At 34.2% G+C, this 17986-nt stretch overlaps 1 protein-coding gene across 1 annotated transcript in view; it reads right to left on the bottom strand.

Annotated features, from left to right (window-relative positions):
- Window positions 1-17986, bottom strand: part of COL11A1 (collagen type XI alpha 1 chain) — a 203325-nt gene that overhangs the window by 29292 nt on the left and 156047 nt on the right. Inside the window, exons 42-51 of the mRNA XM_035020280.1 lie at window positions 16370-16477; window positions 15452-15505; window positions 14328-14381; window positions 13720-13827; window positions 7601-7654; window positions 5934-5987; window positions 4876-4929; window positions 1335-1388; window positions 607-714; window positions 262-315 (exon numbers count right to left, since the gene is read on the bottom strand). Of these exons, the coding sequence (XP_034876171.1) occupies window positions 262-315; window positions 607-714; window positions 1335-1388; window positions 4876-4929; window positions 5934-5987; window positions 7601-7654; window positions 13720-13827; window positions 14328-14381; window positions 15452-15505; window positions 16370-16477 (702 nt within the window). The remainder of the gene's footprint in view (window positions 1-261; window positions 316-606; window positions 715-1334; window positions 1389-4875; window positions 4930-5933; window positions 5988-7600; window positions 7655-13719; window positions 13828-14327; window positions 14382-15451; window positions 15506-16369; window positions 16478-17986) is intronic.

Here is a 17986-nt window from a genome sequence, read left to right as displayed (position 1 = left end):
AATGCTGTTACTCAGTTTGTACAACCCAGCAAAGTCTGGAAAACTAACCCAAATGAAGAAAATAATCATGCAACGTAGGTCTAACTGTCCTCAACTATATGGATTCTGTTGTTGTAGCTGTGATTGCGGCTTACATTTTCTTTTCCTTTCTATTTTGGGGGCATCCACTGAAGTCCTCAAGAATTTTCTTTAATTATTAATAATAGAGACACTGGGAACCACCCCATCAAAATAATTCCTTTCTTTCCCCATGATACTTACTGCAGGGCCAGGTTCCCCAGGAGGACCAGGATCTCCAGGAAAACCAACAGGACCCTAGAATGATGTTTTTAAAAGAAAGAAGATAAATAAAAATATTTTCATAAAGTCATGATATTGTGATATTTAAGAGCTAAGTCATGGCAAAACCATATGAGAATATTTCCCTTCTGCTAGAAATTTTTTTAAAAAATGAAATTAATGGAGAGTGCTAATCGATATATGAAATGATGAAAAGTCAGCTTCACCAGCTATGGGCCAGAGTTTCATGATTTCTAACCCTTCTGTGAGAAGCTCCACCGTGGCTTTGACATAGATGCCACTTTAAAAGGGACCAAGCTCACTTACCGGGTTACCCTTCGGGCCATCATCACCTGGTGGTCCCTTAGCTCCAGGAGGTCCAGCAGCACCAGGCGGACCAGCTTCTCCTTTCTCTCCTCTTTCCCCTTTGGGGCCCTACAACCACATAAGAAAAAGAACGATTATCTTATAAGCTTTAAATCAGAATTTCTTAGCCTCAGCATATTGGATCAGACAACCCTCCCGGGGTCGGGGGAGCTGTCCTGTGCACTGCAAGATGTTTAACAGCACCCCTCGTCTCTACTAATTTGATCCCAGCGTGTGACATCAAGAGTGACTTTCCTCCAAGTGTGACGACCAAAAATGTCTCCAGACATTGCCAAATATGTCCTGGGGTGTCAAATTCACTCCAGGTTTGAACCAATCTAAATTAGAATGAATACAATCCTAATACAATTCTTACATGTTTGTTTGACTTAGCACGGTTTGTTTCTTTTGTGAACAGTCCACGAAAAAATGTATAAACAGCTTAGAGTTTTAATGCTCTAACTTACGTCTAACAAATGTCATTTTTTTCAATTTCTATGTAAATCAAAATATGCAAAGGGTATACAAAATTATTAAACAAAAGGATTCTGCATTTGTGATTATTTTTAATGTGAAAGGAAAAGTAAATAACTGAATTACAGCTAGGAGTTAAGTTACATGTTTAATATACTCTAAAAGGAATTCCCAAACTGTTAACACCCTACACCCAACAATAGACTAGTACTTACACCTGTGCCCGCTTCCCCAGGAGGCCCCGGGTTCCCTGCTTCTCCAGGTTCACCCTATGAAGAGGAAAGCAAATGAGCTTCAAAACACAGAAACGGCAAACAAACAAATAAACACAACAACAACAACAACACAGAAATGATATTTTTACATTTGTAAAACTGCCTTCAATGATGACCACAACATTTTAAACTAGAATTTAAATCATTATATTGTTTAAAAGGCAGTTAGAAGACTTTATTAAGAGGAAGGAACTTTTCTTATTACTGACCTCGGTAGTTTTATTTCTCAAGTAAGAAGGCAGAACAGGGTAGACTGAATGCTACAATTCTTATCAATTAGTTAATAGAGCATTAATCTCAAGTTACCACCAAACCACACAAAACAGACATCTGCATGTTTCCTAACAAGTTCTGTATTTGTTCTGTATCAGTATTCATATTACAATTTAGTTTATTGATTAAAGAACTTTCATTTTTACTAAAATATTAATTTACTTTATCTTTACAATAGCAACTAAGCAAATCATTTGGTAGTATTTGATAGTCCTATAAAATATATTTAGTAGAGCTCTAAGAACACAGAAAAATCCTGTATTATAAGATACATAAAGATACTTAGATACTAATTAAAATTGCTCCTTTTGAGGATATACATATTACAAATTCGTTAGCTTTTATGTTCTCCCTGTATAAATAGGGGTGGCTATTTTCTAGCTCAGTAGACAATAAATAAACTTCTTAGGCTATTAGATTTTTGTTATGAAAGTCTGTTACTAATGTTTCACAGTGAGAAAAGCATAGTATTTTATTCAAGTAATCATCCAAGTGAAATAATACAGTATATTTATGTGCCATGTTTCTACACAAAATCAGTGGAACTAGAAATTCTGAAGTGGAAATTGTTTTAAATGTTTTAAAAAATGGCAGGTCTGAATTCCCTTTAATTTTTAACTCTGCTATTTCCAATAATACTGGTATAAACCCATTGCTCATTACCTGGTTTGAAATGCCCTATATTAAATATAAACATAACTCCAGGGGATAGGCTATTCAGTGTACCGAATTTCTGATTCTTCGAGAATATGCACATATTTTAACTTCTTGAATTATCTGCATAATGATGGAAGATATCAAGTATTTTCTAGGAATTTATTAGTAGTCATATTGTGTGTAAATTATTTTCTCTTTCAAGATGAGTAGCAAATTCTACCTGTTATTTTAGATAAAACTTACAAATAAAATATTACACATATTATTTACAAAGCAACAAATCAGTCATGTATCTTGGGTTGATGAAACGATATATAAGTAATATTTTTATGGCCTATTATTCATATCTCTGAAATAAGACTAAAGCAGTTTGCCATTCAAATCAACTATAAAATGTCCAATTTAAATGCTTTATATTTTAAATATACACAGTACACTGCATGATCTCACTTATATGTGGAATTTAAAATAGCCAAACTCATACAAGCAGACAATAGAATGCTGGTCACCAGGGACTGGGGTGTGGGGGACATGGGGAAATGTTGGTCTTAGGTTACACAGTTTCAGATATACAAGATGAATAAGTTCTGAAGATCTAATATATAACAATGTGAATATAGTTAACAATACTGTATTCTCTTGAGACTCAAAGTTAGCCAGGTGTTACCAGGTAGCTTTTAAACAAATGGAAACAATATGAAAAAAGAGTTTTCCCAAACTCCAAACCTCTGGCATCCATGTTTATCTTCAAGAATAACACAAGATGAAACCATAGCAGTAACTGAAGTACTTAAACTTACTCTACTGTACCCTCAGGCTTTAAGAAACTGTAAGATAAGCTGAAAAGGCTTTTAAATTTAGAATTTATTTATTAGGAATTATTTCAGAATTTTCTAGGTGGAGAAAACTAAAACTAGAGACTAGTTCTCACAACTATCTAGTCAACATTACAGCCAGAGGGGATGATGCCAAGGAAAGAAAGAGGAAAGTTGTGTCTGTCTTCATGTGTCTCCTACAGTTTTGCCATCAGAGACCAGTTATCTCTGCTGCTATTCTTCCTATGACAACTGTGCTCAATGAAAAATATTCTTTAAATTCCATCCCAACTCACTTGCACGTTTTCAACACACAACGTTAAATTTAAAAATATAAACAAAGAGTCAGAAAAAAAAATTGACTTTTTATGCAGTAAGAATTAGATAATAATTTTAAAATGCTTCTAATTTAGTAGTGAAGAAACTATTTAAATGGTTGACCATATAGGATTAATTATAATCAAAATGGTAGAATGTGTTCAGCAGATATACACATCAAAATACTACATTCTAATCCTATCACATTTCTTTTTTCTGAGCATTAAATCTTCTACTTAAAATAAACTAAATGCAATATGTGACATGTCAAAAATCTTTGAGACCAAACAACAGAATCATTTTTACGATTAGGGCAAGTCTATACTTCTGATGTCATCTAATTAATAACTAGAAAACCTACATTTTTTCACTGTATAATATTTTATGGTATGAATTTTAATTTTCATCCCTCAAAACTGGCAAATAACTTATTTTTTTAAATAAAACAAATAACAATGTCAATTTTCTTAAAAATTCTATTAAGAAATGAGCATGGATGCATAAATAAGAATTCAGAGAATCATTCTGACATTTTCATAAAAAGAAAGAGATGTTGTAAGTGTAATCATTTTCATGAGACAATGAAGCTACTCTGAGCCCAGATGTTATGGCACACGCCAAGTATTTTGAAAAGTGCCAAAGATGGGTCATATTATTAGTAATGAAAATGTAACTCCAAATATGACAAAATGAATGATTAATTGTTTTGTAATTGAAGGATTCCTTTTTCCTGTTTAAGTCAGTTACATCAACCAATCTCTTCTTTTTCAGGAATGAGTGTTATTAGAGATACTTAGTCTAGTCAGACATACATAAGGGTAGAGCCTGACTTAGTTTTGAATGACTATACTTTGAAGAAATTATTGAAACTCTTTAAACTTCAGCTGTCTCAGCTTTAAAATGTGGATAATAATAATACTATCATCATTGTGTTGATTAAAGGAAATAACCTATGTCCACTACTCAGCACAATACCTGGCAATAAAAAAACATGATATCTCAATATCATATTACCACTAATTATTTAACTACTAGAGTAGATGGGCTGCAGTTCATATAACTATGTGTAAAATACTTAGAAAGACAGAACTATTAGAAGCACTTAAAATATCAGCCAATATCATCAAAGTCATCAATTCTTGTGTGTCAAAATGTGCATCACTACATTCCTCACCTTTTTTTAAAAAAAGATTTTATTTATTTATTTGAGAGAGAGAGAGAGATCGGGAAGAAGCCGTGGGGAAGAAGAGAGCGAGAGAGAAAGAGAGAGAAAGAGAGAGAGAAAGAGAAAGAGAGGCAGACTCCCTGGCTGAACAGGGAGCCCAATGCAGAGCTTCATCCCAGAACCAGGAGATCAGGACCTGAGCCAAAGGCAGACGCTTAACCAACTGAGCCACCCAGGTGCCCCCATTCCTCACCTTTTCTCCAACACCACCAACTGAACCAATGGATCCTGGGGGTCCTTGTGGTCCCTGCAGTTTAGGAAAAGGAGTATATAGTTATCCTTATTCTTGCAATAAAAATAACAAATTCATAAATATATATCTAGTAATTCTCAAAGAAGGAGAAATATATGCAAGACTATTCCAAATCATTTGAAGGATGGGATAAAATGATGCCCTTTATAGAGCTGCCAAATTTACTGGTTGGCAATTAATTTAATTATATTAAATTGATTTTCAAATTCACCAGAATTTTGAAGATATGGCACAAAACTTTCCAACTCTAGTCATGCTGGTGGATACACGGAACATAATTTCCATTTCTTTGGCCATCGAATAGGCCAGAATAAGGGATAATTTTGTAGATTTTTGCAGTAGATCAAAGTATGACTCTGGTTAAGAATTATGTAATCCATGCAAAAAACAGTGTGTGAACCATTTTTTAGCCTTTATATTACTTAAGGGGAACTAAAACCCAAAACCTCTTTTAGTACATCTGCTCCTAGTCTATTTTACCCAGTTCTGGCCTGACCAAATTAAAAGCAGGCATAACAGAAGAGCAATTGAAAACAAGGATAAAAGAGTTTTTCATTGTGAAAAGGCGAAATCAGAAGAGAGATAACATCAAATTCTATACATTTGCTAATGGTAACAGATAAATATGGCATTGCATTTCAAATCCTGTAATATTGGAACAGTGGGTCAATTTTAAGCATGGGGGAGACTGTATACAATTGTGAGGAAGCGTCTTACAAGTAAGAGGCGCACATATTATCATGCACATAATTCTCTAACATATATCGAATGTGAACTTTGAACTTCTTTTATATTTGTGGTGACTAGTTCCCCATAAAGCCTGTTTATTTTCCTGTAAAATGAAATGTAGTGAGTAGATTATTTGGGGGCTCTTGTCCACTTAAACATTTAACAATAGTGCAATTACCTCCATTGTGTCTTTACATACCATCTGCCATTAAATAATACTGACACTTAAATAACTTCAAAATAACTAACACATATGTCACAGTTCTTACATCAGCTCCATTGGGACCCTGTGGGCCTCTTGGGCCTGGAGGACCAGGTGGACCCTATAAGAGATGAATATTAAAGTTTATGAGGACCAAACACAACTGCATTTCTGATATTTTCATTTTGCAATCAAGAAAACTAAAAGAAGTTTCATGCTGCAAAATCATAACCAGTGAACCATAGCAGGATTATAAGTCATTCTTGATGGATACAACACCATGTTAGCAAATGATTCTCTACACAAAGTTATGGGGAAATTAGGACTGCAGGCAAACAATTTGATTAAAAATTAGAAAATTAGGCTATTACTACTATCTGGCACAATGAATTCATAATACAACAGAAATATATTATAGTAGAATATGCTAGAATGTTAGATTAAAAAAGGAACACAAAGTTGGAACAAGAATTTGTGCTTGAGTAGATTTAGAATTTATTAATCCTATAAAAGCATGTTTTATTTGTATATTCTTTTTGTGTGTGTGTCAGCTTTTATGTTCTACATGTTAGAACTGAAATAAGATTAACTATTTAGTTGTCTTTCTAAAACAAATGTTCCTTTCCCTCGTTGTGCATTAAATTACCCCAGGGCACTTTTTGCAAAATACTGACGGCCAGACCCCTTACCTCAAGGTTGTGATTAAATTAGTCTGTAGTGAGTACCAGGGCGTTAGAATTATTTCTGAAGGTCACAGTTTATTCTAATGTCATTGCTCAAAATGTCCTTACTATTAGCTATTATTAATATGTCAGAGAGAAATGTATTAATGATTCCAGGAACCTTAGCAGTCCTACCTAGAAAGGAGCTCTCAGTTTACCTGATGCTGCTTAGAGTATTAGTCAGTTCTTTGAGTCAGCAATGTTTATTATGTTCCCTGTTTTTTAGTTTAATGTGATAAAAAGAATGATTTCTTATCTGAAGAAAATAAAATCTAAAATGCAAGTGTAAAAATATCAAAATATATATTCTGAAGGAAGTAAGAATTGGGGGCAATGTTTATTGAAAAGAAGGAATGATTAGGAAATATATTCATTATATTTCATTATAGATTTCAATTACCTTGGATAATTGTTTCCTTATCCAAGGTAATGCTCAATAAACAAATATATATATTTCAAAGTTCCAGTGAACTGTTAGATTTATACTTAGAGCAGAAAGCCAGAATCAGTAAGTGCAAATTATTTTGTTATAACATTCTAATTTGGATGGAATTCCTTATTAAATTAAGAATTTGTTGCAAAGTACAATTAATATTTAATACTGTGTTAACATTTGCTAATTATCCAAATCATGGGTGACTATTACCTACTCTTTACCTGGTCCACTTCAAAGTCTGTAGCTAAAAACTAATAAATAACTGAAGTTTGGCAGTTTATATACATGTCAATAATACACACACTTAGAAATAAAAATATAGATAACAACATATCAACCAGTAATGCCATGTATACATATAATATTACTTAAAAGTGAGAAAGAAAACAGAAAGAGAGATATTTGCTGAAAGTCTCCAATGGTCACAGGTACATGTTGGGTGGAGGAAGGGGGAGGCATCGATCTGAAAAATCATGGCCTTTAGGACTACTTTGTTCCTATTACTAAACCTGAAGAAAGATATCAATAATGTGAAAATTCACAATATCCATAATATCCTAAAAGATATAAACTTACCATGGGACCAACATCCCCATTTTCACCTTTTTCACCAGGTGGGCCCGGCAGACCCTAAGAAAATATAATAGGAAGACAGTAAAAGTCACTCATGTATTTAAAAAGAGACTTTAGGCCAATTTCTAGTATACAGCCAGAATTAGATATAAAACCAAATAAAAACAGAAAATTAAGATTCAGAAACTGTCATCTGTTAAAATGTTGACAATGCAAGTATTAACTACATATAATAAAATCTTATACCTATATTTACAAATAAAATTTATGTTTTGTATAATATTATACTGCTTGATTTTAGTTACAAGCACTAAATACATAATTTAGTCTGGGAATTCATGGACACTTAATCATTTGTTCCATCTTTTATAAGTAGTATATATGACTGCCATTGCAAGGATTTTCTGAAAAATCTTGTCCCAAATTATTTTAGAATACCCTATCCAAGTGAGGTTTTTATATTTATGTACCAATTTGACAAAACTCTTTTGAAAATAAATATTCCAGGGACGCCTGGTGGTGCAGTTGGTTGGGTGACTGACTCTTGATTTCCACTCAGGTCATGATCGCGGGGTCCTGGGATCCAGCCCCACGGGCTCCCTGCTTAGCCCAGGAGTCTGCTTCTCATTCTCCCTCTGCACCCCCCCCCCCACCCCCAGCTGCTCTTGCTCTCTTTCTCTCTCAAATAAATAAATCTTTTTTTAAAAAAAGAAAATAAATATTCCAGGGTTATTCCAATACATCTCCAGGGTTATAAATATCTACTTTGACTTGTAGTCCTAGAAATCTACAAGGTCATAAAACCTGGTGTATTGTACTTCCTTTTTTCTCTCAAATTCATTTCCTTTATATCCAGTTGTAGTGTCATTGCTTTAGGAAGGGCTCTGTGTTACAGAATAAACTCAGAGCAGGTTACACTCAAATTTCACCTATGTCTTTATGGGGAAATTATTTTACTTCCTGTTGGTCTTCTGAACTAGCTCTTCCATGCAAAATTGTTTATATTTCCTCTTTCATATCTCAACATAACTTTGCACATACTTGAATTGTATACCTAAAAACACAATGATGCCACTTATTTATGTACTTACAATCATAAGCTACTTTAGGGTAGGTGTCAATATTTTATCTCTAGCAGTTAGCAGAGGATCAGGCAAAAACTAGGATTTCAATAAAATGTTGAATTAGTGATGAATGAATGAATTCTAAGAAAATAAATCAACAGGAAAACTACATGCAATAAAGTGTTTATTTTAACAGGAGTGATGACAATTAAAATTCTCAATTATTCCAAAATTTTCATCATAGAAAACATAGCTAAATCAATTTGGTTACATAAGCTAAGGGAATATTATAGGATTATGAATATGATACTAATACTCTAAATATTAAGCATATATAAGTAATAAAATATATATAAGTAAATATGCATAGTATGAATTTATGTGTGAAATATGTGTTTAAAATAGGTATGATAATTATTGGACAGAAATAGTGAAAGTGGCAATAGTTTTTAATATGGTAAGATTATGAATTGTTTTAATTTTTAAGTGTTTTAGTATTATACCATTATTTATTTATACCTTATACACTCTACACATATTTTATTTTTATTTATTTATTTTATTTTTTTTAAGATTTTATTTATTTATTTGAGACAGAGGGAATGAGATACAGAGAGCATGAGAGGGAGGAGGGTCAGAGGGAGAAGCAGACTCCCTGCTGAGCAGGGAGCCCGATGCGGGACTCGATCCTGGGACTCCAGGATCATGACCTGAGCCGAAGGCAGTCGCTTAACCAACTGAGCCACCCAGGCGCCCATAAAAAAAAAAAAAAAAAAGGATTATTGAAAATTCACAATGTTTTCTAACATATCAAATTCTATGAGAAGTCTTGCAATACAGAAGTCCTTTTAAAATTTTGCTATCTTGTTCCCCAAGTAGATTGAACATGGGATCATTTGTTAATATCCTGTGGAATGAATGGCCTACAGATTTCTTTTAGGGTGGCAGATCAGTATATCGCACCCTTCTTTTGGAGAAGCTATTCCCCTCCCCCTACATTGGGATCAGCAAATTTTTTCTGCAATGGGTCAGATAATAAGTATTTATACTTTTTTTTTTAAAAGATTTTATTTATTTATTTGAGAGAGCGAGAATGAGAGAGAGCACATGAGAGGGGGGAGGGTCAGAGGGAGAAGCAGACTCCCTGCTCAGCAGGGAGCCCGATGCAGGACTCGATCCCGGGACTCCAGGATCATGACCTGAGCCAAAGGCAGTTGCTTAACCGGCTGAGCCACCCAGGCGCCCCTCCCAAACTTTTTTTTATGCTTAAGTACTCCAGTGTGTATCTTTTTAAATTAAAAAAAAAAAAAATTTTTTTTAAGAATTTATTTATATGAAAGAGAGAGAATGAGAGTGAGAGAGCACAAGAGGAGGGAGGGTCAGAGGGAGAAGCGGACTCCCTGCCGAGCAGGGAGCCCGATGCGGGATGTGGGACTCAACCCTGGGACTCCAGGATCATGACCTGAGCCGAAGGCAGTCGCTCAACCGACTGAGCCACCCAGGCGCCCTACACATATTTTATTTTTAATATTTGTACAATAGCATTTCAGATATAATCTATTTAAGAAATAAAAATACACAGCGCAAAAGCTCTAAATCTGTGCTGGTACTTTAGTAAAATTACTGACTTGGCACTTCACTGCAGTGGCTGCAAATTATTTGACCATGACCCACAGCAATAAACACATTTCACTTATTACCCCCTAACTGTGCACATGCGAAATGGTTGAAAGATGAGTTTCAAAAAATAATACCTTTAATGCACAGATGATGATCTTTGATATTTATATTGTTTTACCTTATCCTGTTATATTTCATTTTTTTAAAACCCTGGTAATAACCCACTAAACTGTTTTTATGACCTACTAATTCCACATGACTCCCAGTTTGGGTACCCTCTCAGAGGTACTTTACTGAGTATATTTGTAAACTTTTTTTTTTATGTGGCATATATTTATTTCTATGACAAAATCTTCATTACTGATTTATAATGGACAACATACACCAGGATTTCATTTTTTTCTCCTCAAATGTCACTAGGAGGTCTAGGAAAATAGTCAGTTGTAAATACTTCCCAGTTGGTTAATATAATCTGATAGTAGCTTCTAGAATCACTAGAGAAGTTCCTGGGAGGACACAGCCAGGCAGTAGTTTGGATTTTAGCCTGCCTAAAAACTAGCTGGGAGAGATTGCTAAAATTTCAGATTCCAAGATGCACAACCTCAGAACTTATAATTCATTTATAGAGCACACAAACTTAAATTCTTGAACAGGCAAGTAGATTTTAACATTTAATATTTCATTTTAAGTCCATTTTGTTAAGTATCATGTATTGCAACTTACACATAAGTTTAAGTTCTTATAAAGTTTGTAAGTTCTAAGTTCTTACAAGTTCTTTTTTTTGAAGATTTTATTTATTTATTTGACAGAGAGAGAGAGCACAAGCAGGGGGAGCGGCAGGCAGAGGGAAAGGGAGAAGCAGGCTCCCTGCCGAGCAGGGAGCCTGATGGGGGGCTCAATCCCAGGACCCTGAGATCATGACCTGAGCTGAAGGCAGATGCTTAACTGACTGAGCCAGCCAGGTGCCCCTTAAGTTCTTCTAAGTTCTTACAGTTTAAAGTTATTTATAAGTTCTTAAAGTTTATAAGTTCTCATAAACACTACATAAATTAATAATCACATTCCTTATTTTTTTGTCTACCTTTCCATCTCCTTTTAGCATAGAGTAAATCTGATTTGGAATCCCCAAATTGAATAGTATATAAATAGTAGAATTCATAGTTTTCTTTTATTTCTATAACAAAAACAGTTCTGCATTGCCAGCTTCTTTTTATGCATATGAGTATTCCTTTTTTTTTTTTTTAAGATTTTATTTATTTATTTGACAAAGAGAGAGAGAGAGAGAATGAACAAGCAGGGGGGAGCAGCAGAGGGAGAGGGAGAAGCAGGCTTGCTGCTTAGCAGGGAGCCCGATGTGAGACTCTATTCCAGGACCCTGGGATCATGACCTGAGCCGAAGGCAGATGCTTAACCGACTGAGCTACCCAGGTGCCCCCATATGAGTATTCCTGATACTAGCTCAATAGAGACCTCCCAATAGAAAAACATTGAAATCTTTCTTTCTTTCTGATGAAGTCTGGTTATAGTTTAAGCTGATTAAGACAGAATGTTCTTATCATGAAAATTAATAGAGACATAATGAGTCAAATTCTTTTGTTGCTGGAAACTAAATGTGCTAAATGGTATTACAGTGTTAATCAGTTTTCATATGCCCCAACTTTCTCCTAAGGAATAATTTATGCATGGAGATACTCTGTTTAAAGGTCTGTAAATTTAAAATCATTTGCCACTTAAGTAATAAAATAAAAAAAAATGAATTTAATCCAAGAACTATAGTTCTATATGTCTCCTTCAAATGCAGATAAATTATAAACACCAAATTGAAAAATCAAGTCACTTAACCAGAATATTAGATTATTATTATTTATGTATTATAATTGCCAGTATCTATTCTGCTATGAAGACTCTATTAAAGGAATCAGATGCAATTGTGAACACGTTAATTACATTAGCATCTTTTCAGATTCCTGATTTAAAGAGGTAGCTGTGGGAAAATATAATCAATTTTGTAGTGAACTAGTTTCTTGAGTCACCCTCATCAAAGAGCAGATTCCTTACATTGTAGAAATGAAAGTGATTTTTCATTTAATATTTTATAAATATAAGCTGCAAGGCATCTTCTTTAATCATGAGAACTAAACTCCTAAATTACAACCTTATAGAATCAGAGTAATCAGTGAAATGAGAAAGCAGAAAATGAATGGTAACATATCCACTGGCAATCTGATTTTGAATGCCTTGTTGTTGTTTTCAAATATGTGTGTTTCTCACACATGCTCATATTTTGTAATCATAATTGCTTATTTATTTTTGTCTAATAAATATAAAAGAGGTAAACACAAATATGAACATGAAGTTTTTGCACTTCCAAGTCTAAAAAGAATTATTTTGGCATTAAAATAAAAGTGGAAAATTACAATTATCACGTTCACTGGGGGACATCCATTGACTATTAGAACAATAGTAACTATGATAATATAATTAATTATGTTATTTATAATATAATCTGTATAAGTATGTATATAATAAGCTTTTAATATTAGAAACCAGTATTCTGTGACTTTACTTATGAAAATAGAGATAAAAAATTAAATTTATATAAATTCAACTTTTATTTACTTTTCTACAATTTCACAAATGGTTAAGGACAGTGAACTAGATGATTTAATTTAACCATTTCTAAAATTGCTAGTGTGGCATAGCTCATACCCATATGGTACCCAAATATCATTTAAAACAAAACTTTATAATCTTCCAGAGGATCACTAGGTAGGTATAGAATAAGCCTGTGCAAGAAGAAAGCCAGATGTTTCCAAAGTTTGGAGGAAGCAGTGAACATCACATGGAAGAGTGGAAAAACAACTAAGAATAGGAGATGTCTACTACGCACAGTGTTGCTTAAGAGTCCAGTTTTAAGACATATTTGAATGAAAATTTGAATGATTTGCAATTTCAAATTTCTTGTCTTGAATATGCTTCATAAAATGCAAATCATAATTTAAAATAAGTTATTTTAAATGATCGATCCATTGCTAATTGTTTATTTTACCTCTTATTGTTCAAAATTCGCTCTTGACAGTGTCTGTTGGTAGTGGTGATTGAAGTTTGCTCTTTCTCAAAATGCTTTTAATTGCTGCTAGCTATCTGAAGTACTCATTTTTTGCTATGAGACCTGCAAAAGCACCCTTCTAACCTTTCACTTTTAAAGATCAGCCTTAAAAAATGTTGTAGTTCATTTTTAAACAAAATGAGAATGAAGAAAGGAGGTATGATACCTAAGGTGGGGCTAACATTTAAGTAAAACGGTCATTATGGCTAAACATTGTATCCAAGTTCCTACATAGAACAAGGAAGGCTACTTGGTTTTACGTCCACCAGAAAAGCTGGTGTGAGAAGTAGGTGGACATGACTGAGTACATAATGCAGAGAGCACCTTACCTGAAGACCTATGGGACCAGGAGGTCCTGGGAAACCTCTGGCACCCTCATCACCTTTTTGTCCAAACATCCCCTGCTGACCTCTGGGACCTGGCTCACCATCACCTCCCTAGAGTAGAGCAATGAAAATGATCACAAACTGAAAACATTATGATTCTGATACAAGTCATCATAAAAATATAGCCATTTCTAATTTAATCAAAGCTGGTCTATTTACAAGTAACCAAGTAAAAAGATTAAATTTCCATTATCTTCTATAAAGACGCCATTGTTTGTGTGGTTTACATTCTTTGTTTCTGACGTATGTCTGATTTTGATTTTCTCATGTATACCAAGTGACGTAAAAGCTGTCTAACTAGGGGGAAATGATGTTCAGAATTTACTACAAATTAAGTACTTTCAACTGGTTATTATTTTTTTTTCAAACGAAGTCACAACATCTTTTGTTTATAAAGATCAGCTTGGTTATTATATTAGATAATTTAAACTTGATTCAATGTTAAACGCACAAACTCATCACCACACAAAATCAACTGGTTACGTGACAGTTCATAAATTTAATCAGGGAACTGTGAAGACATAAATTTGCTGAACAAGAAGAGTACTTACAGCAATGCCAGGGGCACCAACGGGACCTTGAAGACCTGGGGGACCAGGAGGACCCTGGGGTGAGATAAAAATCAGTAATTTTGAAATTGAAGACAGAAGAGCCTCAGCTATAATAGCACAGAACATTTGGTTCATCAAAATCCATTATGCATCTCTACATTTCTATAGAAAAGAAAAGAAGCCTTTTGCATTTAGTGCAGTGAAACATGATTTGTTTTACTTCTTGAGACTCAGACTTGCGTATTTGCAATCAGCTTTAAATTGCTAGTTATTATTGAAAGCACTCTCATCTGTAATGTGGATATTTAAAAATGGATTTTTATACTAAGACATTGAAGTTTCATATTTGAAATTTTTCAAAATGCCAGATTTCTTTAATGAGATATGCATCATTCAGAGCACTTAAAAGATTTGTCTAAACACTACCTTTTAAATGAATATTGGGATTGGGGGATTCTATACAGACAGAATGTAGTGATATATGAAAATCTGCATTTCCTTCATATGAAAACACATGCAAATTTAGTTTATATATTAAGTATACCAGAACTCCTTCTTTTGAGCAATAGATCTCAATATGTTTATGAGTCTTACATGCATAAATATTTCTTCTTAACTGCCCTTTTTTTTACATAAATAACTGATCAGTCACTGTAAAAGATCCGAGCACTAAAGAAAAACAATCACTGTTCGTAATTACTGCCACCTGTTGGAAAGAGTACTTAAAGCAAAGATTCCGAAAGCACAGTTCATACAACTTCGGGGTACCTGAGACACTTTCAAGTTTCCACCAGGTCAAAATCCTTTTTTATAACCACACTAAGACATGATTTCTCTTTAAACCACAGGGATATATGAATTAATGATGAAAAAGCGATGGAGGGTAAACTTGCTGGTGACTTAGTCTCATTGCGAGGCTTTCAGGGTTGGAATTATTACATATCTTAATACATAACATCAGAAAGAGGCTTAATTAGAATTGACTGAATCTTACCTGAATAGTTGCCAAAGAGGTAATATAGTATGGATATTATAAGTAGCTGGTACTATGGAAAAATATCCACGGTTAATAGCAAAAAAAAATTGAATGAATAATGTCCCTCAGTAAGAACTAGGAAACTCACATTTTCTCCTTTGTCACCCTTGCTGCCTTTCTGTCCCGGTTCACCAATTTCACCCTGTATTGGAAAGATTTAAGTTAAAGTTTATTTCTAATATGTCATGCCTACCATTGCAATTGTCATCACTATCATCCCATTATTAAATTTGACTTTAATGTAATTATGTGCTAGTGTTTAATGTCACTGTTTAAATTGTGAAATCATGGGTTTTCTCTGCTTCTCTCTTTCTAGTGTTGACAACCAAAAGTCAACCGAACTTTGAGGAATATTGCAACTGGATTTTTAATTCACAAAATCAATTTTGTCTAAAATATCATCACTATAAACTCTTAATGGAAGTACTTTGATTCATACAAGAATGTAATTACGCATTAATCAAAAATTACTTAATTTTTTTCCTCTGGTCTTCCAAATGCTAAAATGTTGCACATTATCAGATTACTGGTTCATAAATTGTGTTATAGCATTTCACAATAATATTAGAAGACACATTAAATTCATACACTTAACAACACAGCCCTGTATTCAGTACAGTATTAGCAAACAGGTATGTGACCCATTCTTAAGTCTTCCTTTGCAATATCCAAGACACAAGTCATAAGTATATACAAATAACTAATTAAATAGTTTCACATTTATTTCAGAAGCTATATATTTAAATAAATAAGCAATTTTGGCATCTGCTATTTTCCCCCCTACCTTTGTTTTTGTGTTCTCTTTTTTTGTTTACATCCCACATACTATTTCGTGGATAGATAATATTACTCACACTAAACTGAAATCTTTGAGCGCATGAACCATGTATGAAACTTCGAAAAAGCCATCCTAAGATTTGTTACCTAATCTTCAGAAACATATCTAGGCTTCTTGAAAAAAATTAAATTTTCACAGGAGGTACTAACATGAGTAAAGAATACCAACCTTGTCCCCATCTTCTCCAGGGGAGCCCGCCGGCCCAGCAGGCCCTGGGAGACCCACAGGGCCTTGGACTCCATCTCTCCCAGCGGGCCCTTGGGGACCTTTTTCTCCCTGTATTGAAAAACCTGTAAGTTAGCTGTTTATTACAATTTTTAAGTGCAACTTCAACAGTCAGCCTCTGGGTCCCATATTTGAGAGAGAAATTAATGTTACCAAGAAAAAAATATGTTCAAGTAGCAAATGATGACACAAAGATCCCTACATTCTTTCCTGACTAAGAATACCATCCTTGTTAATAATTTCTAAATCTCAGGCTATGGTCCACGAAAGTAATTAAGACTCAACTGAGAATTTTTCCTTCAAACACATATTTTCTAATCAAGTATTATATATTGATAAGTCAGATGTTTGATGTTGTGAGGTTACTGAAATAGCTGGGCCAAAAAAATCATAAAATGCATTTGCTCATATCCCCAACTTTATGCTTTATGCATCAGCTTTTTCTCTTTTTAACAAATGTGTCATGGATTTTCCTATATTTTTATATTTTAATGCATTGCTGCTTTTACTGATTCAAAATGACAAGGCTGTTAGTTTTCTTTATTTTTTGACAATGGCATTATTTTCCCGTTTTTAAATTTACTTCTGTTGTGTAATTAAAGAAAATAGTGCCTTGATAATGATGACATTATTTTCCATTAAGAGTTCTTACAGAGTGTAAAATAAATTATTTCCTAAAAGTCAAGATTTCCTCAGTTTTGCATAACGTATACATACCTGCTTGCTCTCAGTGACTCATTTCTCTTGTTATAGGGTTTGGGAATCCACAAGTCATTAGTTCCTGCCTTTGCATTACCCTGCTCCCCAACCCCTTTCCCTTACCACTTCCTGTCCCTTCACAATGATTAAGTTTTATCTGTCTTACCTCCTGAATATAGTTTCTTCACTTTATCTCCACCACTAACACCTTATCCCAAAATACCAGTAGCCTTCTTTTGAACGACTGAAATAACCTTTTTTCCTTTCTCACATCTATTCTTACCTGCAAACTATTCCCCATGCTGTAATCAGAGAGACAGTCAGATCATCTTATCAAAATTCTTCAAATTACTTGTTTACCATTCCTAAAAAAAAGACCACGCCGCTAGTCTGGACTACCGTTATCTGCCTCCTATTACTTGCCCAGCGGCATCTAGCCTCCCCTTGCACTTGCTCTCTGCATTCCAACCCCTCTAGACCTTTTTTCAGTTAAACCTGATTGCTTGACCCTCTGGTTACTTGGCCTGAAGACGCCTAGGAGGACCCTTCACCTAGACAATTCCTCTTCATCTTTTACACTCCATCATCGGTGTCCTGTCCAAGGAAAAGACCTGATTCCAGCTCAGTTCCCTGTGCTACAAGCTGACATATACCAGTACATTCCTTTCATATCACTAACCAGGGTTTGTAACTATACACGTACTTAGGGATTCTTTGCTTATTATCTAATTGTCCCATCAGATAATAAATCGTATGAGGGCAGAAACTATGTCTGTTTTTGTAATCCATTGCATCCCTTTGGCCTGTGGCCCAGAGTGGCCACTTAGGGAATATTTGTTGAATTATTAATGACAACAAAAA

Source organism: Mirounga leonina, unplaced genomic scaffold (genome assembly GCF_011800145.1).
Source record: "Mirounga leonina isolate KUSES-001 unplaced genomic scaffold, KU_Mleo_1.0 Mir_173, whole genome shotgun sequence".
NCBI classification, from domain to species: domain Eukaryota; kingdom Metazoa; phylum Chordata; class Mammalia; order Carnivora; family Phocidae; genus Mirounga; species Mirounga leonina.
This window is presented reverse-complemented; position numbering and strand designations above follow the sequence as displayed.